Genomic DNA, 25,764 nt, shown 5'->3' with positions numbered 1-25,764 from the left:
TTAGACTCGTGATTGCACATAAAGGAAGGTAGTTTCTGCATGATAGGGTGCCTGCTTTGTTATTCAACTTGCTTTGTTATCTTGCGTCCTTTCTGTTATCCTGTGAACCCTGTTCATTGCTCCTGGCAGCTATATTTTAATATGTTATGTAATAAACCTATATTAATGGTAATATAGTTAAAGTCCAATTATTATAGAAACAGTGCATTTCTGAGCCTCTGGTGACACTGTAGCTCACCAACAAAAACAGAGTTATGTCCTAGAAAATTGAGACAGTAAATAATACATATATGGCCAGGCAACACAATATGTCTAATTTTGTTCTCTCTCTCCCTCCTTCTTTCTCATGTATTCCATGGAAGCAGTAATGGCTGGGAGTCCAGTGGTGACCTTCCTAGCTCTGGGCTAGTGCCCTACAGAGCGCTAGGGGTCAGAACACACACACACACACACCCACTCTACCCTCACTTCCAACCCTCCACTCCTCATCTGTGGTGTCTGACTAGTTAGAAGCCCTGTAGGACAATGGCAACTCACAGAAACTCTAGTTTCCTCATCAACCTCTCCCACCACCCACGATGGACACAAGATCCCCCAATGAGGGAGAGAAGGAGACAAAGAAGGACAGAGGATACAGACATAATGAACACTACTACCCCCACATCTAAATCTGCAGTGCTACGCTCCAGAAGCTGGTGGGGCAACTGGCTTATGTTGCCCCTGCTGATGGCCACCTATCTACCGTGTGAGGCCTGGGGCGCCACTTTCACTGTGGCCGTAGTTGGGCCCTGGACATGTGACCCTATGTACTCCAAAGCCCTCCCTGACCTGGCTGCCCGCCTGGCCACCGCCCGCCTCAACAAGGACCCCTACACTAAGAAAGGCTACTGGTACGACTATACTCTGGTCAATGAGGACTGTAAAACATCCCGCGCTCTGGCCCGCTTCACCTCTCTGGAAGGCTATGGCTCAGCTTTTCTCGGCCCTACTAACCCAGGCTACTGCTCATCGGCCGCCCTGTTTGCGAAAAACTGGAATAAGCCCCTTCTTTCCTGGGGCTGCCTGAAACCCAACATGGAGGATGGACAGTATCCCACCTTTCATCGGCCCCTGCCTCTGTCCTCCCGGGTTCTGTTTTCTATGCTGCGGTACTTCCGCTGGGCCCATGTGGTCATCGTGACGTCAGAGGATGACCTGTGGGAGGCTACAGGACACGAGCTGGCGGCCTCTCTGAGGGCCTTGGGCCTGCCGGTCAGCACTGTGGTCACCATGGAGCCTGACAAAGATGGGCCCACAAAAGCCTTGAAAAGGATACGGGAGTTAGACCGTGTCAGAGGTGTGTATGCACATTTGTGTTTGTTTGTTTCTTTATGTGTGTGTGTATTTGTTTAAGTGTGTGTGTGTGTTTGTGCATGCGTGCATTCTTGTGTGTGTGGTAAAAGGTGAGAGGAAAGATAGACAACATCACTGACTAACTGTCATCTATTCCCTTGTATGACACTGCCACACTGCAATGACTAATAATTGTCTACTATTTCCTTCTGTCCCCTATCTCTGACTTCACTAACTTTTTACTCTCCTCCTCCTCCTCCTCCTCCTCCTCCTCCTCATCATCCTCTTCTCCTCCTCCTCTTCTCCACCTCCTCATCTTCTCCACCTCCTCCTCTTCTCCTCTCCAACTCCCCTTCCTCTGCCTCTGCAGTGGTCATCATGTGTATGCACTCAGCTTTGATCGGTGGTGTGGCCCAGTATCAGCTCCTAACCTCTGCCTTGAATATACGCATGATAGAACGTGGCTACGTTTTTATCCCCTATGACAGCCTCACATACTCACTGCCCAAGGGCACAAACTTTAATGCCCTGACCAATGACAGCTTGTTGAGAAAAGCCTACGACGCAGTTCTCACAATCACCATGGATTCTGGCGAAAATACTTTCTATCAGCGCTTCAAAGATGCTCAGGAGAAATTTGAGATCCGCACCAGCACTCCACCAGATCAGGTGAGACATCCCAGAACACAGCTCCTGGGATATTCATCTAGTCATCATTAGTCACACATGCCATGGACATGCAGTACTGTAGCAAGCACCTTTGGATGAACAACAGTCCTCTTGAGTTTTAGTTCTTCACAAACAGGTTAAATATAGGTCTTTGGACCTCTCCAGCCTTAAAACCAAATACATATGAATGTTGTTGGAATGTTTTATTATTGATGATAATGACCAATGGTTTGTCAGTGCTGTACCACTGTCTTAGTAATGGTATGTTCCTCTATTTCTGTACTCCTTGCCTAACGTCATCAAAACCCTTAGTGCGAATCTAAAGAGTCTACAGACAGAGTCTTCAATAACAGTCGGTCAGATAAATGATTTATACATTGTCACCACTCTTCTCCCCTGACGTAGGTGTCTCCATTTTTCGGCACCATCTACAACATGATATATTACATGGCCTATTCAGTGGAGAAGAGTCGGATGGCAGCGGGGCGCTGGGTGGATGGGGAAACCATGCTCCAGAGCGATGGAGGGGTCAAATTTGAGGGCTTCAACCAGCACATCTCATCCGACAAAGATGGGTTGGGGATGCTGGCTCGCTACGTGGTCCTGGACTCAGACGGGGGAGACAAACTCTACATGACACACACTCTGGAGGGCCCCCACACCCTTGGCAAATTTGGGGCGGTCAAGTACAATGGGCGCTCCATCCACTTTGCAGGCAGTAGCCCCAGCACAGACTCCCGTTGCTGGTTCAGTCCATACATCACCTGTGGTGGGGGTAGGTGGTCTAGCGTTGGGGTCAGTGATGTACCAGTAGCCTATGGTAAAATGAGGTCTATGTTCCCTCAAACTATTTCTCTTCATAACTCTTTCTCTATCCCCCTCTCTGCCTTTAGGAATGGATGCAGGTACTATTCTCTTTCTGTTTGTCCTGTTCTGTGGGTTGGTTGGAGGTGGAGCTGCCTTCTATATGAAGTAAGTTAGGCTTAAACACAGAGAGGAGTGTGCCAATCAGTGGCCAATTTTGTCTTCTGCATTGAACAAACTTTTGATTGTAAATGAGGTTACTGATGTTTTGGGGTCTTCACTTTGTGTCTGACCAGGAGAGGTGGCCAGATTGGAATCAGCTTTGGAGGATCAGGGGAAGGAGAAGGGTCCTTAAAAGTAGTCTTGAATCTGAATGACCTGATTTTCATCAATACCCAGACCAGCATAAGGGTCAGCTTGATGCCTATCATACCATAAAGGATTATAGCCTAAATACTGTATTTGTATGTGTGTGTGAGTTTTTCTGTTTAAAGTCCCTTATCTTTGATGGACTGTCTATTCTGAAGCCATTGTAACCTCTCTCTCTCTCTCTCTCTCTCTCTCTCTCTCTCTCTCTCTCTCTCTCTCTCTCTCTCTCTCTCCTCTCCTCTCCTCTCCTCTCCTCTCCTCTCCTCTCCTCTCCTCTCCTCTCCTCTCCTCTCCTCTCCTCTCCTCTCCTCTCCTCTCCTCTCCTCTGAGTAGAAGCTGAATGAGGACAGTATGATGAATAGTCAGCTGGACGTGAAAACGCCTCGCCACTCAGTGTCAGGACGCAGCTACTTTGCCTCCACCCCTGACAGCTCCAACGTCGCCGTCTTCGAGGTGGGTCACATGTTAATGTGGTGAATCTACTTAAAACTACTTTCAAACAGAGACAGCAATCCAATATTCCAATGTGTGATGCGCTGCATGTAAGAAATAACACCCAACAGTGCTACTCTTGCCTGTCTTGGTGACAAACAGTTATGAACAAATACATCTCTGTTTAGTGTCCCTGTCCCTAGCTTTTTGGGTTTTCCAGATAAACATTTGCTAATACCTTTGTATTATATGTTCACTAGGGTGACTGGGTGTGGTTGAAGAGATGTCCCAATGGAAACACTGTGTCTAGTGTCAGTAATCGCACAAAAAATATTTTCACCAAGGTGAGTGAGTGACTGACTGAGTGAGTTAGTCAAAACAGCAAGACATTGAAGCGCTGTCTGAACGCTGCACTGTTCCTCTGTCATAATTTACTTCTCCTCTCTATCCTCTCCCCCTCTCTCAGCTCAGGGACATGCGGCATGAGAATCTCAACCTGTTCCTTGGCCTGTTCCTTGACTCAGGGATATTTGGTATTGTGACAGAGCACTGTACCAGGGGCAGCTTGGAGGACCTTCTCAACAACGAGGAAATGCGTCTTGACTGGATGTTCAAGTCCTCCCTGTTGATGGATCTGGTCAGGGTGAGGAGACATAGACATTTCTGACCATATCTCTCTCCTCGTTGTTTACACTGTCCTCAATCTTTTCTGACTCTCCCTCCCAGGGAATGAAGTACCTGCACAACCGGGATGTCATCCACGGGCGCCTGAAGTCCCGAAACTGTGTGGTGGACGGACGCTTTGTGCTGAAGGTGACTGAGTACGGCTTCAACGAGATCTTATCCACCCAGAGCATCAACTTTGACAAAGGCAGGCCTGAGGGTAAGTCCATGGAGACAATGAGTACTCAACATATCAGAGACTGCAAATCATCCTCATCATTTACCAAGTAATTACAAGAACAAAAGACACTTGTTCGTTTATCCCCCTAGTCAGGTTGTGTGTGAAAAACATTTAATCTAAACCACCACTCTTGTGCCCTAACTCCCTGTTCCACCTAACAGATCACTTAATCCAACCCTCCACTCTTGTCCCCTAACTCCATGGTCCACCTAACAGATCACTTAATCCAACCCTCCACTCTTGTCCCCTAACTCCCTGGTCCACCTAACAGATCACTTAATCCAACCCTCCACTCTTGTCCCCTAACTCCATGGTCCATCTAACAGATCACTTAATCCAACCCTCCACTCTTGTCCCCTAACTCCCTGGTCCGCCTAACAGATCACTTAATCCAACCCTCCACTCTTGTCCCCTAACTCCATGGTCCACCAAACAGATCACTTAATCCAACCCTCCACTCTTGTCCCCTAACTCCCTGGTCCACCTAACAGATCACTTAATCCAACCCTCCACTCTTGTCCCCTAACTCCATGGTCCATCTAACAGATCACTTAATCCAACCCTCCACTCTTGTCCCCTAACTCCATGGTCCACCTAACAGATCACTTAATCCAACCCTCCACTCTTGTCCCCTAACTCCATGGTCCACCTAACAGATCACTTAATCCAACCCTCCACTCTTGTCCCCTAACTCCATGGTCCATCTAACAGATCACTTAATCCAACCCTCCACTCTTGTCCCCTAACTCCATGGTCCACCAAACAGATCACTTAATCCAACCCTCCACTCTTGTCCCCTAACTCCATGGTCCACCTAACAGATCACTTAATCCAACCCTCCACTCTTGTCCCCTAACTCCATGGTCCACCTAACAGATCACTTAATCCAACCCTCCACTCTTGTCCCCTAACTCCATGGTCCACCTAACAGATCCCTTAATCCAACCCTCCACTCTTGTCCCCTAACTCCATGGTCCACCTAACAGATCAGCTGTGGGTGGCTCCAGAGCTGCTAAGGAACTCCAAGCTGATGAAGAGAGGAACGTTCCATGGGGACGTCTACAGCTTCGCCATCATTATGCAGGAGGTCATCGCCCGCTGTGCTCCCTTCTGCATGCTGGACATGCCTCCCAAGGGTTAGACCTCCTATCAAACAGTACCACCATACATGGGGCTAGTTGTGTCAGATGTAAAACAAAAACAGCAGGAATGGCCTCCATGCCAATGTGAACAGTACAATTATTGGAGAGTATAGGTGTGTGTGTGTGTGTTTGACAGAGATCCTCAGTAAGTTGAAATCTCCCCCACCACTGTGTCGGCCCACTGTGTCAGCGGATGAAGCTCCACTAGAGGTGATCCAGGTCATGAAACAGGCCTGGAGTGAGGAGCCAGAAAAGAGACCCACCTTCGAGGAGATATTCAAACAGGTAGCCTACTTTACTGTACACAAACATTCACAAAGCTACATACAGTACCTTCGGAAAGAATTCAGACCCCTTGACTTTTTTCACATTTAGTTTTGTTACAGCCTTATTCTAAAATGGATTAAATAAAACGTTTTCCTCAGCAATCTACACACAATACCCCATAATGACAAAGTGAAAACAGGTTGTTCTAATTTTTTGCAAATTTGTTCAATATAAAAAACAGAAATACCTTATTTACATAAGTATTCAGACCCGTTGCTATGAGACTCAAAGTTGAGCTCAGGTGCATCTGTTTCCAATGATCATCATTGAGATGTTTCTACAACTTGATTGGAGTCCACCTGTGGTAAATTTGATTGATTGTACATGATTTGGAAAGGCACACACATGTCTATATAAGGTCCCACAGTTGACAGTGCATGTCAGAGCAAAATCAAGCCATGAGGTCGAAGGAATTGTCTGTAGAGCTCTGAGACAGGATTGGGAAGGGTACGAAAAAAGTCTGCAGCATTGAAGGTCCCCAAGAACACAGTGGGCTCCAACATTCTTAAATGTAAGAAGTTTGGAACCACCAAGACTCTTCCTAGTGCTGGCCGCCCAGCCAAACTGAGCAATCCGGGGAGAAGGGCCTTTGTCAGCGAGGTGACCAAGAACCCAATGGTCACTCTGACAGAGTTCTAGACTTCCTCTGTGGAGATTGGTTGTCCTTCTGGAAGGTTCTCCCATCAGGCCTTTATGGTAGAGTGGCCAAATGGAACCCCTCCTCAGTAAAAGGCACATGACAGTCCGCTTGGAGTTTGCCAAAGGGCACCGAAAGACTCTCAGACCATGAGAAACCAGATTCTCTGGTCTGATGAAACCAAGATTGAACTCTTTGGCCTGAATGCCAAGTGTCACGTCTGGAGGAAACTTGGCACAATCCCTACGGTGAAGCATGGTGGTGGCAGCATCAGCCTGTGGGGATGTTTTTCAACAGCAGGGACTGGGAGACTAGTCAGGATCAAGGTAAAGATAAACAGAGCAAAGTACAGAGAGATCCTTGATGAAATCCTGCTCCAGAGTGCTCAGGACCTCAGACTGGGGCGAAGGTTCACATTTGAATAGGACAATTACCCTAAGCACACAGCCAAGACAACGCAGGAATGACTTTGGGACAAGTCTCTGAATGTCCTTGAGTGGCCCAGTCAAAGCCCGGACTTGAACCCGATCAAACATTTTTGGAGAGACCTGAAAATAGATGCGCAGCAACGCTCCCATCCAACCTGACAGAGCTTGAGAGGATCTGCAGATAATAATGGGACAAACTCCCCAAATACAGGTGTGCCAAGCTTGTAACGTCATACCCAAGAAGAATCGATGCTGTAATCGCTGCCAAAAGTATTTCAACAAAGTACTGAGTAAAGGGTCTGAATACTTATGTAAATACGATATTTCAGTTTATTTTTTATACATTTGATGAAATTTCTAAAAACCATTTTTTTCCTTTGTCATTATGGGGTATTGTGTGTAGATTGATGAGGGGGGGGGGAACAGTTTAATACATTGTAGAATAATGCTGTAATGTAACAAAATGTGAAAAAGATCAAGGTGTCTGGATACTTTCTGAAAGGAACTCTATATACATACACATCTTCTTATGGCTGCAATCCCGCTACCGGGATCGATATGACAACAGCCAGTGAAAGTGCAGGGCGCCAAATTCAAACAACAGAAATCTCATAATTAAAATTCCTCAAACATACATGTGTCTTATATCATTTTAAAGGCAATCTTGTTGTTAATCCCACTAAAGTGTCCGATTTCAAATATGCTTTTCAGCGAAAGCACAACAAACGATTATGTTAGGTCACCACCAAACCACAATAAGCACAGCCATTTTTCCAGCGAAATATAGCAGTCAGAAAAAGCAGAAATAGAGATAAAATTAATCACTAACCTTTTGATTATCTTCATTTACACAATACATGCATGTTTTGTTTAATAAAGTTCATATTTATATTAAAAAATTTGAGTTTACATTGGCGCGTTACATTCACTAGTTCCAAAAACATCAAGTGATTTTGCATAGCCACATCATTTCAACAGAAATACTCATCATAAATGTAAATGATAATACAAGTTATACACATGGAATTATAGATATACCTCTCCTTAATGCAACCGCTGTGTCAGATTTCAAAAAAACTTTACGAAAAAAGCAAATCATGCAATAATCTGAGACGAAGCTCAGAACAATAGCCAAATTAGCCACCATGTTGGGGTCAACAGAAACCAGAAAATACATGATAAATTTTTCCTTACCTTTGATGAACTTCATCAGAATGCAGTCCTAGGATTCCCAGGTCCACAATAAATGCTTGATTTGTTCGATAATGTTCGTTATTTATGTCCAATTAGCTACTTTGGTAAACAATTCCACTATAACGTGACGAAATGTCCAAAAGTTCCATAACAGTCAGTAGAAACATGTCAAACGATGTACTGAATCAATCTTTAGAATGTTGTTAACATACATCTTGAATAACGTTCCAACCGGAGAATTAGACTGACTTCAGTTGAGCGATGGAACAGAGATGCCTATCACGTGAACGTGCATGGTCAAAGCATGGTCAGCTCGTGGCAGTGGTGACTAATTCCTGTCCCCCCCTTCACATTAGAGTCATCAGACAAAGTTCTATTGACTGTTGACATCTAGTGGAAGCCGTAGGAAGTGAAAACTCATCAATATCTCGCTGTAATTTCATTGAGAGCTTGGTTGAAAATCTAGCACCCTCAGAAAAAACAGGAAGTGGAACTTCTCAGGTTTTTTCCTGCCATATGAGTTCTGTTATACTCACAGACATAATTCAAACAGTTTTAGAAACTTCAGAGTTTTCTATCCAATACTAATAACAATGTGCAAATATTAGCAACTATGACTGAGGAGCAGGCCGTTTCCTCTGGGCACCTCTGTGCACCTTTCATCCAAGCTACTCAATACTGCCCCTGCAGCCATAAGAAGATACAGTACATTGTTATGGAATAGGTCAGGTAGTTTAGACAGCACACTCCAGCTCACTACCACTTCCAGACTTCATTCCCCCAGGGGGCAGCAGCAACCTTGTCCAAGTGCTGAACCTGGTGTATATGCACATCAGGTGCCATCACTTAAGGTGATCGTCATTCAGAGTGCCAGCTTGGAGTCGTGAGGCTGCTGGTTGGTTTGATGGAGATAATGCCTTTAGTTTGGTTTTGATTCTTTACTTTGGGCATGCCGTTTGTAGTTTTCCTTTTTGTATATATTTATTTTTGTCACCAAGAGGTCAAGAGGGACAGAACTGGTCCTGGACCAAGATAAGGTTGCTGTCTCCCTGGGAACATGTACACCTAGATTCATACACAGATTTTTCACATAGATGCACATCTTAAATTAGGTTACAGACCAGTTAACTAGGCCTTAGACCCCTACACTTAGAGAGGGCAACAATATTACTATGCTAGTTCATCGGTTTCGTAACAACATTTTGTAGAAGAATGGTGTAATATGCGATTGTTAAGGACACCATGCTGCTTGCTTAGCAAGTACCACTTCCTCCCGATTCGGACCATACCTGGCGCAAACTCGGGACCTCTTCCTTACTAGCACACGTGACTGTCCTCACTTAGACGATTGCTCCACCTCAAAATCTAGCTCATGAGGCGACCCAAGCCGGACATATAAGGCTGAGGAGTAAGTTTCACACATCCCCATGTGCTACACTATGATACATGTCTAATTCATTAGGTTATTAATTGACAATATTACCTGTGAAGGTTGCAGCACCACCTACTCTTTTGTAGTTGGTAGGAAACTATAAATAGCTACAATTATACAGGGTAGGTCCTTGCCTGCTGCCCTGTGCCAGACCTTAAAAATACATGTTTTCCAGGACGTTCAAAAAGCATCTTTTCTCGATGTTGAAAAATACATATTTTCCGGACATTGAAATCAGGTTCATTTTCAGTTCTGAATGAAAGTTGAAAATATGTAATTTATAGACGTCTATATTGTACCAAATCAAGGCTGGTCCAGACCGGACAAAATCTGAACAAAAAATGTATGTCCGTGGACGTTGAAATCAAGTCCTGTCTGGACCGCACCAAATCTGAACCAAACATAAACATCCTATGATTGGTTCAGATTTTGTATGGACCAGACCAAAAACCAATGTCCATGAATGTGGAAATCAAGGCTGGTCCAGACTGTACCAAAAAAAAAATGTCCAAAAGCCATGGTGTCGGACCATGCTTACTGAGGTGTAGCCTAGTGTTGCCTGAAATATAATTTTATGAACGTCCATCTATGTGGTAAGCCTACTGTTTGTAAAACACAAAAAATGACAAAAAAAGACATACTAAAGACGTTGGCTCGTGCTTACTGGGGTGTAGCCTACCATGTCAACCGCAATGACATTTGATGAATGCCCATCAATGTGGTAGAACCACCATTTGTAAAACAGGCCGTTGCATTGGCATTATTAGTCCTGATTCCTGTGAATAATCAGTTTGGCTATTTAAGCTCTGAATATCAGCTACCCAACTTCATCAGGATCGTGTCGCTATTTGCAATGTGTTTATATGGCAGGAAATGCAGAAGCATTTTCTTTTTCGCTATGATCAGCTTGTCAAAAAAGTACGGAAAACAATGTTAAACCACTGATCATGACAATGGGGTGAAACTCCTGTACAACAGTTGTGATTGTCCATTTTACTTTGACCTGTTCTGTTTTTCTGATATGTTGTTTAACATGACAGCACATTTTTTTATCAATTGGGTGCCATTTTGGTTAGATTATTTGAAAAAAGTATCCGTGTCATTATATTGTCATCATATTACACTGGCATACATTTTATCTCCAGCCTGTAGGCTACAGAAAAGGCCACATGCTCTTTCTACCATATCTGCTACATGATTTATGTTAGATAGTTTTTTTTGATGGAACGTTGGTGGAGCGTCTCAGCGCTGCGTCTCTCCAACAGCACCCTGCCCCGACCTTTGACAAAATGGGCACTGTTTATCACAAGGCGCCATCAGCGCTCAACTGAAAAACTCATATGCCACTGGTTGTAGAGAATATGTAATTGTTTTTGTGCAGAATTATGTGAGGTTTTATGTGTTGTTGGAGGTGCGTTTTGGTCCGTTTGGCTCAGAAAATGTTGCCCTCGTCAATCTGTCGCCATAGGCGGCCACCTAATCCTGCCTAATGAGTGTGCCGATCTTGGAATTATAACTAACTACAATTATTATAATTCTGAAAGCAATTGAGTTATTGAATGACAAGACAAATGAATCTCTCAGAGGCAGCGAATACTTTATAAACTAATAAGATTTATTTTAAGTGCATCAAGATAAAGCAATTCATTTTACAGAATTAATGATTAATGAAGGATTTGGATCAAAATTATACAATAGGGTTACAGATTCAAATTCAACAGGGAATTAGATAGCCCAAAAGGGTCAGGCAAGCAGTTGTTCTAATAACTCTAAAATGAAACAGCAAGGAATTTCTAGGAGAAAGATAGTAATAATATAGAGGTACACACAGATTTACACGCTCAAACCAATCAGGGATTTTAGGGATGAGAAGACAACATTGAATGCATTAAATTAAACTCTGTAGTGGCTCTGGGTCAAAGTCCGAATGAGTCCGAATGGGTTTCTACCCTGTGTTTTGTATATGTGTTTGTTTGGTCTTCGTCGCCATGCCTTTACACGGCACGCTGTAATTTGGGAAATAAAAACCCTTATTACGCATTCCTGCGCCTGTCTCCCGATCCTTCACACCAGCGTGACAAATAAGGCACCTCGGGGTTTGTGATATATGGCCAATATACCACGACTAAGGGCTGTATCTAGGCACTCTGCGTTGTGTCGTACTTTAGAACAGCCCTTAGCCATGGTATATTGGCCATATACTACACCCTCTTGTGCCTTATTGCTTAAATATCCCTGTTCAATAGTCCAAGATTGATATCAGCTGTTAGTCCACTGAGATTGAGGCGAGAACAATGGACAAAAGGTGTGTTCCAGTTATCTATTTTCACTACATCTAGTGAATGGCGCCGGAGCAGAAGGCAGACATTTTACGTGCCCCCAACCGATTGTCACGGCCGTTGTAAGGAGGAGACCAAGGTGCAGCGTGGTATGCGTACATTCTTCTTTATTTAGGAATGAACACTGAACAAACAAACAAAATAACAAAACGAACCGTGAAGCTAATATGAGTAGTGCAGACAGGCAACTAAACATGGAACAAGAACCCACAAACACCAAAGGGAAAATGGCTACCTAAATATCATCCCCAATCAGAGACAACGATTAACAGCTGCCTCAGATTGGGAACCATATCAGGCCACCATAGACATACAAATCACCTAGACCTACATAAACCCTAAACATACAAAAAAACCTAGACAATACAAAAACTAACGTACCCACCCTAGTCACACCCTGACCTAACCAAAATATAAAGAAAACAGAGATATCTCAGGTCAGGGCGTGACACCGATTGTGTTTTTTGTTTGTTTATCTGCGTTGTTTGTAACTTATTTTTGTACATAATGTTGCTGCTAAAATAACTTCTAGACATCAGGACTGCGATTACTCCCCACGGACTTGCAGAATCCTTTTTCTTCTTTCACAACTCTGACGAGCCCGAGGCGGAGGATATATACGGCTCCCTCGGGAACAGGCCCCAACCCCAGTGATCTGCGTGAAGAGGAGGCTGAGAAAGAGAGGCCGGAGGGCGGGCTGCCTTCTGAGGAGTAGGAGGAGATCGAATAAACCCCCACTCCCCTCAATTCTGCTCGCAAACATACAATCTTTGAACAATAAAATGGACGAGTTATTGGGAAGATTAAACTACCAATGGGACAATAAAAACTGTAACATCTTATGCTTCACGGAGTCGTGGCTGAACGACGACAATATCAACATACAGCTGGCTGGTTATACGATGTACCGGCAGGATAGAACAGCGGCGTCTGGTAAGACAAGGAGCGACGGTCTATGTATTTTTGTAAACAACAACTGGTGCACGATATCTAAGGAAGTCTCAAGCCATTGCTCGCTAGAGGAAGAGTTTCTCATGATAAGCTGCAGACCACATTACCTTCCGAGAGAGTTTTCCTCTATATTCTTTGTAGCTGTTGCACTAAGAAAGCATTGAATGAGCTGTATTCCGCCATAAGCAAACAAGAAAACGCTCACCCAGAGGCGGTGCTCCTAGTAGCGGGGGACTTTAATGCAGGCAAACCTAAATCAGTTTTACCTCATTTCTATCCACATGTTAAATCTGCAACCAGAGGGAACAGAACTCTGGACCACCTATACTCCACATACAGAGATGCATACAAAGCTCTCCCTTGCCCTCCATTTGGCAAATCTGACCATAATTCTATCCTCCTTACTCCTGCTTACAAGCAAAAATTAAAGCAGGTAGCACCAGTGACTAGACCAATAAAAAAAGTGGTCAGATGAAGCAGATGCTAAACTACAGGACTGTTTTGCTAGCACAGACTGGAATATGTTCTGGGATTCCTTCAATGGCATTGAGGAGTACACCACATCTGTCGTTGTCTTCATCAATAAGTGCTTCGATGACGTCGTCCCCACAGTGACCGTACGTACATACCCCAAACAGAAACCATGGATTACAGGCAGCATCCGCACTGAGCTAAAGGCTAGAGCTGCCACTTTCAAGGAGCGGGACTCTAACCCGGAAGCTTATAAGAAATCCCGCTATGCCCTCCGATGAACCTTCAAACAGGCAAAGCGTCAATACAGGACTAAGATCGAATTGTACTACACGGCTCTGACACTTGTCGGATATGGCAGGGCCTGCAAACCATTACAGACTACAAAGGGAAACACAGCCGAGAGCTGCCCAGTGACACAAACCTACCGGATGAGCAAAACTACTTCTATGCTCGCTTCGAGGCAAATAATACAGAAACATGCATGAGAGCACCAGCTGTACCGGAAGACTGTGTGATCACGCTCTCCGCAGCTAATATGAGTAAGACCTTTAGACAGGTCAACATTCACAAAACCGCAGGGCCAGACGGATTACCAGGACGTGTACTGCGACCATGCGCTGACCAACTAGCAAGTGTCTCCACTGACATTTTCAACCTCTCCCTGTCCGAGTCTGTAATACCAACATGTTTTAAGCAGACCACCATAGTACCTGTGCCCAAGAACACTAAGGTAACCTGCCTAAATGACTACTGACCCATAGCACTTACGTCTGTAGCGATGAAGTGCTTTGAAAGGCTGGTCATGTCTCACATCAACACCATCATCCTAGAAACCCTAGACCCACTCCAATTTGCCTTCCGCCCCAACAGATCCACAGATGATGGAGTCTCTATTGCACTCCACACTGCCCTTTTCCACCTGGACAAAAAAAAATAGGAACACCTATGTGAGAATGCTATTCATTGACTACAGCTCAGCGTTCAACACCGTAGTGCCCTCAAAGCTCATCAATAAGATAAGGACCCTGGGACTAAACACCTTCCTCTGCAACTGGATCCTGGACTTCCTGACGGGCCGCCCCCATGTGGTAAGGGTAGGTAACAACACATCTGCCACGCTGATCCTCAACACAGGGGCCCCTCAGGTGTGTGTGCTCAGCCCCCTCCTGTACTCCCTGTTCACGCATTACTGCACGGCCAGGCATGACTCCAACACCATCATTAAATTTTCCGATGACACAAGAGTGGTAGGCCTGATCACAAACAACAACGAGACAGCCTGTAGGGAGGAGGTCAGAGACCTGGCCATGTGGTGCCAGGACAACAACCTCTCCCTTAACGTGATCAAGACAAAGGAGATTATTGTGGACTACAGGAAAAAGAGGACTGAGCACGCCCCCATTCTCATCGACAGGGCTGCAGTAGAGCAGGTTGAGAGCTTCAAGTTCCTTGGTGTCCACATCACCAACAAACTAACATGGTCCAAGCACACCATGATAGTCGTGAAGCGGGCAAGACAAAACCTATTCCCCCTCAGGAGACTGAAAAGACTTGGCATGGGTCCTCAGATACTCAACAGGTTCTACAGCTGCACCATCGAGAGCATCCTGACTGGTTGCATCACTGCATGGTATGGCAACTGCTCGGCCTCCGACCGCAAGGCACTACAGAGGGTAATGCGTACGGTCCAGTACATCACGGGTCCAAGCTTCCTGCCATCCAGGACCTCTATACCAGGCGCTGTCAGAGGAAGGCCCTGAAAATTGTCAAAGACTCCAGCCACCCTAGTCATAGACTGTTCTCTCTGCTACCACACAGCAAGTGGTACCGGAGCACCAAGTCTAGGTCCAAGAGGCATCTAAACAGCTTCTACCCCCAAGCCAAAAGACTCCTGAACATCTTTTCAAATGGCTACCCAGACTATTCACATTGCCCACCCCACCTCCCCTCTCCACACCACTGCCACTCTCTGTTGTCATCTATGCATAGTCACTTTAATTAATTCTACCTACATGTACATTCTACCTCAACTAACCGGTGCCCCCGCACATTGACTCTGTACCGGCACCCCCCTGTATATATTGTTATTTTTTACTGCTCCTCTTTAATTTGTCCCATTCCCCCTGACAGAGCTGTTGTAACTGAATAAGGTTTGTCGGCCTCCTTGCACGCACACGCTTTTTCAGTTCTGCCCACAAATGTTCTATAGGATTGAGGTCAGGGCTTTGTAATGGCCACTCCAATACCTTGACTTTGTTGTTTAATTAACTTGTTACTTGTATCTCTTATTCTTATCCGTATGTTTATAAACTGCACTGTCGGTTAGGGGCTCGTAAGTAAGCATTTCACTGTAAGGTCTACACCCTGGTCTACACCTGTCTACACAAATCAAATTGTATTAGTCAAATGCGCCGAATACAATTTGATTTGATTTGAAACAGAAGTTGGGCAGCAATAGAGCCGGCCAGCTTGTAGTCCTAAAAAACAGAAATAAGTGACCTCTGGTTCATTCAGCCATTCCTATGAGGGAAATGAATGTGGACATAATGGGGTTTGGGAATAAACGCTGAAAATAAGGTCTGAGGTTAACAGGCTTAGGAGATCTTATACGTTTAGTTCTATGAGATAATATCAGTCAGTTAACATGACCATAATGAATTCTGAAGCCTTTATGTGCTCATTTTGATTACATAAATGCTTAAAAATTCACAAAATGATCTCATAGAACAAAATGTATAAGACCGGTGTTTATCCCCCCCAAAACTACTAAAAAACATACATTTTGTATTTATTTGTATTTAACTAGGCAAGTCAGTTAAGAACAAATTCTTATTTACAATGACTGCCTAGGAACAGTAGGTTAACTGCCTTGTTCAGGGGCAGAACAACAGATTTTTACCTTGTCAGCTCAGGAATTTGATCTAGCAGCCTTTCGGTTCCTGGCCCAACGCTCTAACCACTAGGCTACCTGCCGCCCCAATTTCACCATTAACCTTTGGCCAAAGAGCCATTGTGGAGTTAGTGCCTACAAAAAGACATTATTACTAGTGCTCTTCATGCGCTGGTTTTGTGAAATGCTAATGTAGTCCAGTTTGAATGGAGAGCAAGGGTGGAGTCAGGCAACAACAACAAAAAATTTGAGTTGCCCCACCGAGATTTAAATGCTAAAATCGCCACTGGTTTATTGAGATGCATGAATACACCACACCAACAGCTTGATATTATGGCTGTTTTAAAATGAATTTCCTGCATTTCTATGTAGTAATGATTTAGGTTCACTTTGGTCAATTGATTTGATAGCATGTTTAATCTATGTAAATAAATGATGAATTGATAGTTCAACTCTCTGGGTTTTTTGTCTTTAAAAGGGTAGATTGTAACCATATGTTCAAGCTAATCAAAGTGTATTTATGATACAGCGTGTAAAAGCTACACAATACATTGAAATGCCTACTCACAATAAAGTTCTCCTTGCAAACAGTGCAATTATATGAAACTATATGTATTTGTATTACATTAGTTTATAGCCTACTGCAAATTATTGTTTGTTCCTGAACTGGCCAAATGCGCAGAGATATCCTTCAGCACCACAAGTTGGTTCAACATGTTCAAATCAAATCATATTTTATTTGTCACATGTGCTGAATACAACAGGTATAGTAGACCTTACAGTGAAATGCTTACTTACAAGCCCTTAACCAACAATGCAGTTCAAGAAACAGAGTTAAGACATTTTTACTAAATAAACTAAAGTAAAAAATCAAATCAAAAGTAACACAATAAAATAACAATAATGAGCCTATATACAGGGGGTACCGGTACCGAGTCAATGTGCTGGGGTACAGGTTAGTTGAGGTAATTTGTACACAGGAGTAAAGTGACTATGCATTGATAACAAACAGGAGGGGGGGTCAATGTAAATCGTCTGGGTGGCCATTTTATTAATTGTTCAGCAGTCTTATGGCTTGGGGGTAGAAGCTGTTGAGGATCCTTTTCAACAAGGATTTGACGCTCCAGTAACGCTTGTCGTGCGGTAGCAGAGAGAACAGTCTATGACTTGGGTGGCTGGAGTCTTTGACATTTTTTGGGGCTTTCCTCTGACACTGCCTAGTATATAGGTCCTGGATGGCAGGAAGCTTGGTCCAGTGATATACTGAGTTGTGCGCACTTTCCTCTGTAGCGTCTTAGGATCGGATGCTGAGCAGTTGCCATACCAGGCGGTGATGCAACCGGTCAGGATGATCTCTATGGTGCAGCTGTAGAACTTCTTGAGGTGCGGACCCATGCCAAATCTTTTAAGTCTCCTGAGGCGTTGCCTTGCCCACTTCACGACTGTCTTTGTTTGTCTGGTCCATGATAGTTTGTTGGTGATGTGGACACCAAGGAACTTCAAACTCTCGATCCACTCCACTACAGCCCCGTCGATGTGACCTCCCGGGTGGCGCAGTGGTCTAGGGCACTGCATCGCAGTGCTAGCTGCGCCACCAGAGTCTCTGGGTTCGTGCCCAGGCTGGGTTGGGTTCGCGCCCAGGCTCTGTCGCAGCCGGCCGCAACCGGGAGGTCCGTGGGGCGACGCACAATTGGCATAGCGTCGTCCGGGTTAGGGAGGATTTGGCCGGTAGGGATATCCTTGTCTCAGTATGTAAAATGTAATAGAATGTATGCACTCTACTGTAAGTCGCTCTGGATAAGAGCGTCTGCTAAATGACTAAAATGTAAAAAATGTAAATGTAATGTGAATGGGGGCGTGGTCGGGCCTCCTTTTCCTGTAGTCCACGATCCTCTCCTTTGTCTTGCTCACGTCGACGGAGAGGTTGTTGTCCTGACTTCCTCCTTATAGGCTGTGTCATCGTTGTCGGTGATCAGGCTGTGTTGTCAGCAAACTCAATGATGGTGTTGGAGTCATGCTTGGCCATGCAGTAGTGGGTGAACAGGGAGTACAGGAGGGGCCTAAGCAGGCACCCCTGAGGGGCCCCCGTATTGAGGATCAGCGTGGCAGATGTGTTGCTGCCTAGCTTTACCACCTGCGGGCAGCTCGTCAGGAAGTCCAGGATCCAGTTGCAGAGGGAGGTGTTTAGACCCAGGGTCCTTAGCTTAGTGATTAGCTTTGAGGGTACTATGGTGTTGAACGCTGAGCTGTAGTCAATGAACAGCTTTCTCACATAGGTGTTCCTATTTATTTTTTTACCCCTTTCTCGTGATTTCAAATTGGTAGTTAGTCTTGTCCCATCGGTGGAACTCTCGTACGGACTCGGGAGAGGGGAAGGTTTACGAAACACGACCATGCCAAGCAGCACTGCTTCTCGACACACTGCTTGCTTAACCCGGAAGCCAGCCGCACCGATGTGTCAGAGGAAACATCATACAACTCGTGACCGTGTCAGCGTGCACTGCGTCCGGCCCGCCACGGGGGTCGCTAGAGCGCGATGGGACAAGGACATCCGGCCTCCAAACCATCCCCTAACCCAGTCGACTCTGGGCCAATTGTGCTCCCCCTCATGGGTTTCCCGGTCGCGGCCGGGCAGCTACACAGCCCAGGATTGAACCTGGATCTGTTGTGACGCCTCAAGCACTGCGATGCAGTTCATTAGACTGCTGCGCCACTCAGGAGGCCCTATAAAAGGTGTTCCTTTTGTCCAGGTGGGTAAGGGCAGTGTGGAGTGGGATTGAGATTGCGTCATCTGTGAATCTGTTGGAGTGGTATGCGAATTGGAGTGGGTCTAGGGTTTCCAGGATGATGGTGTTGATATGAGACATGACCAGCCTTTCAATCAAAGCACATCATGGCTGCCGACGTGAGTGCTATGGGGCGGAAGTCATTTAGGCAGGTTACCTTTGCTTTCATGGGCACAGGGACTATGGTGGTCTGCTTGAAACATGTAGGTATTACAGATTCAGTCAGGGAGAGGTTGAAAATGTCCGTGAAAACACTTGCATGCGTGCATGCAGAGCGTACCACTAGGCAGGATACAGTTGAAGTCTGAAGTTTACATACACTTAGGTTGGAGTCATTAAAACTCGTTTTTCAACCACTCCACAAATTTCTTATGAACAAACTATAGTTTTGGCAAGTCGGTTAGGACATCTACAACAAAGTCAAGGTATCGGAGTGGCCATTACAAAGCCCTGACCTCAATCCTATAGAACATTTGTGGGCAGAACTGAAAAAGCGTGTGCGTGCAAGGAGGCCGACAAACCTTATTCAGTTACAACAGCTCTGTCAGGGGGAATGGGACAAAATTCACCCAACTTATTGTGGGAAGCTTGTGGTAGACTACCCGAATAGTTTGACCCAAGTTAAACTATTTAAAGGCAATGCTACTAAATACTAATTGAGTGTATGTAAACTTCTGACCCACTGGGAATGTGATGAAATAAATAAATAATAATAAATAATTCTCTCTACTAGTATTCTGACATTTCACATTCTTAAAATAAAGTGGTGATCCTAACTGACCTAAGACAGGGAATTTTTACTAGGATTCAATTTCAGGAATTGTGAAAACCTGAGTTTAAATGTATTTGGCTAAGGTGTATGTAAACTTCAGACTGTATATGCTTTGATTGAAACAAAATACAAGAAAGGCTAATAGTTTGTCAACATCATCTGCTCTAATTGGCTCATGAAACAGTAATTCATGAAGATGTAAATGCATATTCCCATGAAGCTGATGAATATCAATCAAATGGTTGGCATGGAGATGCAGTTTGGACTTTTAGGTAGCCTATGCCTAACTTGGTGTTTGAGGGTATTAGAAATGTAACATTTTCTTGAGACAATACGTGGGCATAGGCAGACATTGCAATTGGAGGATTCATATCATGCATATTCTATAATGATAGGTTATTCAATTGGCTACATCTGTCAGTAAAAACTTTGATTGAGGAAATTACATTTTTATCGCTCCGTCACCTAAAGAAATACCACTACACCACTTTATACTATATTTCCTCACTATGAGGTTGGAATAATACTGTGAAATTCTGAGAATGTAGATAATGCACTTTTAGTGCAAGATCTGTTTCAAAAGACCACCTGTAATTTCAGCCTGTTTTGTAGGGTTGGAGTTTTGGCCTGCCAGGTAACATCAACATCAAACAGTTCCAACCCTCTCTGTCAATAACAGTTTCCTCTTCCCACTCAGAACATTCCCAGACAGTACTAGCAATATTCTTGCTTGCTCTTTGCTAAGAAGCTATTTTTGTTTATTTTTGACAATTTTTATTGAAAACAACTGCAGTAAAGGTACTTAATTGGTACCCAGAAATTCTTTGATATTTAGATAAAAATGGCTGCATTAGACCTTTAATCCTGAATGTGGTGGGGAAGGGGAGAGAGTGATTAGGTCCTGTCTTTCATCTCTGCTGTTGGTGGGCAGTTGCAGAAAGGTAGATGTCTACTCGGTGAGCTCTGCTGGTTCCAGGCACCTCGGAGCGGCCTGGTATTCAGTCAGACAGATGTACAGAGGGGTTGAATTGACCCTACAATTTTTTCATAGACATGCATGAGCACACATCTGAACACAATGAACTCAGTCTCAATCTAACAAGAACTCAAAACAACATGCTTTTTGTTAACTATATTACAGTAATATGTAACATACTTCACCTCCTCACTGCATGCTGTATGTTTCCCTTTTATACTTTAGTTCAAGAGCATAACCAAGGGGAAGAAGACCAACATCATAGACTCAATGCTGCGTATGTTGGAGCAGTACTCCACTAACCTTGAGGACCTGATTAGGGAGAGGACAGAGGAGCTGGAGGTGGAGAGGAAAAAGACTGATCAGCTGCTGGCCCAGATGTTGCCCAGGTCAGTCCCCCCCCCCCCCCCCCCCACTCCTCCCACTTCACATTATATTTCACTTCATATTTGCAACATCAAAAATAACAAATGTCTCTGTATTGAGAATATTGAATTGTATTACTGTGCAAGGCAAAAAACAATTGTGTTCATTGGCCGCTGGTCATTTATTCTCCTAACCTCTATCCACATCCCTCTATCAACTCCCTTGTCTTATCTTACACCATAGGTCTGTGTGCCTGGCCCTGAAGACGGGCAAGCCTGTGAAACCAGAGCACTTCTCTGAGGTCACTCTGTACTTCAGTGACATTGTGGGCTTCACTACCATCTCTGCACTCAGCGAGCCCATTGAAGTGGTAGATTTACTCAATGATCTCTACACACTCTTTGATGCCATCATCGGGCAGCATGATGTCTACAAGGTGAGAATCCTGTCCTGCTGCAAAATAGTTGTGTCCTATTAGTGATGCAATGGAAGCTTGTTCTACTTTCAATACAAATCCTGGAAGTAAATGGTTGCATTCCTTAGTGTGCATGAGTTTATGTCACCTCCTCCTTCCTTTGTAATTTTGACAAATTTCCCAATTGGGACAGTAAAGATATTGATTGTGTGGCCTTCAGGTGGAGACCATCGGAGATGCCTACATGGTAGCCTCTGGAGTTCCAAACCGGAACGGTAGACGCCACGCAGCTGAGATGTCCAACATGTCCCTGGACATCCTCCACTGTATTGGAACCTTCAAGATGAGGCACATGCCTGATGTCAAGGTCAAGATTCGTATCGGCCTTCACTCTGGTGCGTGGCTCATCTAAAATTCTTTGTCATATTTTTATCCTCTGCCTCAGCGTTCATAATGTAGACTAATTGACTGGCCTTTTCTCTTGAAAACCACAATTCTTCATTCATTTTTTTAGCTAAACGATAGCCCAGCCACTTGGTTTGCAATTAAGCTGGGGGATAATATAATAATAAAAACATATTCCAATTAGTGGATGCTTTTATCCGAAGCGACTTACACTCATGCGTGCAGACATGGGGCTGGAGAAATGTTACTGTCAAATTCATAGATGGATCTATAGATGCATTGACTGGCAGTCCATGAGATCAACTGCTATACATTGCAGTTCATGCATATGCAACAAAGTCAATAGATTAATAGTACAATTCAATAAATAAGCAAACCATACTTTTGATATGTTATATTTAATGAAATTTGAGAATGAGTATTGGAATTCTATAGAACATGGCATTAACGTCAGAGTATTGGAGCAAAAGTGTATTTTTACCTGATCCCCGTCTGGAACATATTCCTGGAATGGTGCAATGTCATCCACTAAACCCTGTTATCCTATTAGTCTCCACTGCCTAATGCTTTCTTCTCGTTACTCTACCCTACCAATTAATATAGAAGGTTTTGCATGTTTCAAGTAACACAGAAGTGACTACTTTTAGGTATGGTAAAGGACAGCTCAGAAAAAAATATAATTGACATACAACAACAATATTCTAACATCTCTGCTAAATATTGAAAGGATATTCTGCAATTAAACTAAATTTGCCATTTTTTCTCCAGAAACTTTTGTGAGATATTGGAGGCTTTTTGAATAAGTCATGAATCACAAGTCATAAATCAGGAAATATGCTACTTCTGATCTTATCAGCATGTCTGTGTGTTTCTGTGTTCACCAGGCCCTGTGGTGGCAGGAGTGGTGGGTCTGACGATGCCTCGGTACTGTCTGTTCGGAGACACTGTCAACACGGCTTCTCGAATGGAGTCAACAGGGTTGCGTGAGTACCTCACCTCGTTGTTTGCCCATCACGCCGTGTGAGGTCACTAAGGATAGGGACAGGTGTATTGCCGTTTGTGTGCATGCAACAAGAGGCTAAGGAGGGTTACGATGAGAAGTCCTGACTAATCCTTTAAGACTATCAGTAGAATTAGTGGGCAAATTTAGGGTTTAATAAAAATATCCTCCATGTACGGGCTTGCCTCAGATATCCTTTCACCACCAATTCTGCTGGTACAGCAATGGTAAACTTCATAATGTGTTGAGATTTGTATGTGTTATGAGTTAATGTAACAATTATAAAAACCATTGGCGTGATGATATGAATAAACAACCTCATAATCTTTTACATTTTCAAAACAATATATGCTTATTAAACTGCTGATTGCTAGGAACACATAGAGTATTTCATAGAGTATAAACTGTATGTACTAGTCAGTGACATGAGAGTACAGGAAATCTCACATCTACTCCCACCAAGTGGCCATACATATGAATTGCTGCACAAAAAAACTGCTGTTTTGAGAATTGTCAATGGGCTCACAATAAATGATATTTTGTTACTCTATATTAAATACATTAATGATCAACCAATGAATGAAAATCTAAATATATGTAGGATATGTGAGTACTGTATGATGTCACAAGTGTTGATACTCTATAGACATGAATAACTAATGGAAATTGTTTACATTGAAAAAACTGTCAGAATATATGAAGACTAATGCAGCCTTTGTGGTTGCTGTTGTTGTTTGATATCCCAGCTTACAGAATCCATGTCAACCAGAGCACAGTCGATATCCTACATGAACTGAAAATGGGCTACAAAATAGACACCAGGGGCATGACAGAGCTGAAGGTAGACACACACACACACACACACACACACACACACACACACACACACACACACACACACACACACACACACACACACACACACACACACACACACACACACACACACACACACACACACACACACACACACACACACACACACACACACACACACACACACACACACACACACACACAAATAATGAATTCACTTAACTTACCACAGAAAAATCTAATTTTTATTTGTCACATGCTTTGTAAACAACAGGTGTAGACTAACAGTGAAATGTTTACTTACGGGCCCTTCATTCTGTTATTCCTACTTCTCTTTCAGGGGAAGGGAGTTGAAAATACATTCTGGTTGGTTGGGAGAGCTGGGTTCGACAAGATTCTCCCAAGACCGCCTGACCTTACTCCAGGGTAAGATTTAACAAGCCTTCCTGCTCTATTTATGTTGTACTTTGTTTCTCCTAATTATACTCTTATTGACTCTCAGTCCTGCCAGCTCCTTGTCCCAGGCCCTTTGTCAGTAGTACTCATGAAACCCGTTCACATCAAAGTTGATTTTCATCTAGGTCATCGTGGATATAGAAGATAAGATGTCCGAAAATAATTGTAAAAAATCTGATAATGTGCTGACCCATTGACCATTTGTCAGATTGTGTGGCAGGTACTAAACGTTTTATAAATCATACTTTCTATGTGCTGCTGACCTGACCCTTGTGTCATAGTTCAGTTCACATGTTGACCCAAATGTAAAATTCTTCATCTACTACCTGTCTGTTGAACTTAATTAATCCTTACCTCCCACTGCTGCTACATGTGTGATGAACGCTCTCCCTGGCATCTAGAAAACATCGCTGCAATGTTTTAACACATTACCGTGGTGATTGCCTCATTTAGACCTGTCCAGCTTAACTTTTTATATCTGTGTTAAGAGTTCAAACTCAATTGTAATGAACATTCTGAGACCCGGTTGTCAACAGCGGTCGATGAAAACAGTTGTCAGTGTGGACAGGGCTTTTGTTGCTTTATATGCTGGGATTGATATGTTTAATACCTATTCCAAGAGAGTCTGAGTGCTCAATGCACTGCCAATCAAACAAGCCATTAAGCCTTCTGTCTTTGACTTTCCTCAGGGCAAGTAACCATGGCATCAGTTTGGAGGAGATTCCTCCAGATAGAAAACAGAAATTCCTTGACCGGCAGGCGAGGAATAAGTAGCCGGTAAGGTACGCCTGGTTTAGCCATCATATTCTAGATTTACTTTAGATTGACTTTATTTCCAAAATGATTTGTAATGTAAGTGAGGTCACTGATGTCACTGCTTTTATGATATCCCTTTATGATATCCCAATTCAGGTACATATGTACGCTATTCCTGATGCAGTGAAAATAATTACAAAAATGTAATAAAGAAGTAAGCTTTATGCGACAAACCCATTACACCTTTTAATTTGTCTCAATTCAGGTACATACCAATGAGTGCCGCATTTATGATATCCCTTTAAGTGATAATATATATGATTTTTTCTCCACAGATTGTGTTGCCCAGTCCTCCTACCTGCTGGAGTGAAAGACCAGATAGGTGAATTGACCAGGTTGGTTGAGAGGATGGGTTAGGGGTGTGTCTGACAGACAGTCTGTCGCATCACCCCATGTGTCCTGTCGAGTGCTGATCCACATTGCACAAATAAGCCAAAGTCGGAGAGACACTGTCTGTCTTTAACACAATATATTTGCTGCACAGAGCAAAGATGAGTTAAAATAAGAGTATTTTTTTAAATTGAGCAAATGTGGGAAATAGGAGGGATAAATAAAGGTGTATTACAATCATGTACAAAATACCAAATATATTGATTTAGGAGTCATTGTAGAATGAAAACATCACAACACAA

The 25,764-nt window shown here is 43.7% G+C and overlaps 1 protein-coding gene across 1 annotated transcript; it reads left to right on the top strand.

The window, feature by feature from the left end:
* The first annotated feature begins 380 nt into the window (after nucleotides 1-380).
* Nucleotides 381-25,090, top strand: LOC129867792 (retinal guanylyl cyclase 2-like). Its single transcript, XM_055941291.1, has 18 exons — nucleotides 381-1,336; nucleotides 1,703-2,001; nucleotides 2,407-2,776; nucleotides 2,895-2,973; nucleotides 3,102-3,216; nucleotides 3,508-3,627; nucleotides 3,867-3,950; nucleotides 4,073-4,249; nucleotides 4,333-4,489; nucleotides 5,497-5,646; nucleotides 5,789-5,937; nucleotides 21,084-21,247; nucleotides 21,468-21,660; nucleotides 21,860-22,034; nucleotides 22,929-23,027; nucleotides 23,791-23,885; nucleotides 24,201-24,286; nucleotides 25,006-25,090. Exons 1-18 carry the CDS (start codon nucleotides 526-528, stop codon nucleotides 25,088-25,090), a joined length of 3,408 nt encoding a protein of 1,135 aa, XP_055797266.1. The 5' UTR covers nucleotides 381-525.
* The last annotated feature ends 674 nt before the right edge of the window (nucleotides 25,091-25,764 follow it).

Source organism: Salvelinus fontinalis, chromosome 13 (assembly GCF_029448725.1).
Source record: "Salvelinus fontinalis isolate EN_2023a chromosome 13, ASM2944872v1, whole genome shotgun sequence".
Lineage (NCBI taxonomy): Eukaryota > Metazoa > Chordata > Actinopteri > Salmoniformes > Salmonidae > Salvelinus > Salvelinus fontinalis.
This window is presented reverse-complemented; position numbering and strand designations above follow the sequence as displayed.

What these genes read in the sequence shown, in the direction of transcription:
- LOC129867792 (XM_055941291.1), top strand. Translation starts at nt 526, where the DNA reads ATGGCAACTCACAGAAACTCTAGTTTCCTCATCAACCTCTCCCACCAC. An exon ending in CCAGCACTCCACCAGATCAG is followed by an intron (nt 2,002 to 2,406) that starts GTGAGACATCCC and finishes CCCCTGACGTAG; the next exon opens with GTGTCTCCATTTTTCGGCAC. An exon ending in CTGGCCCAGATGTTGCCCAG is followed by an intron (nt 21,248 to 21,467) that starts GTCAGTCCCCCC and finishes CTTACACCATAG; the next exon opens with GTCTGTGTGCCTGGCCCTGA.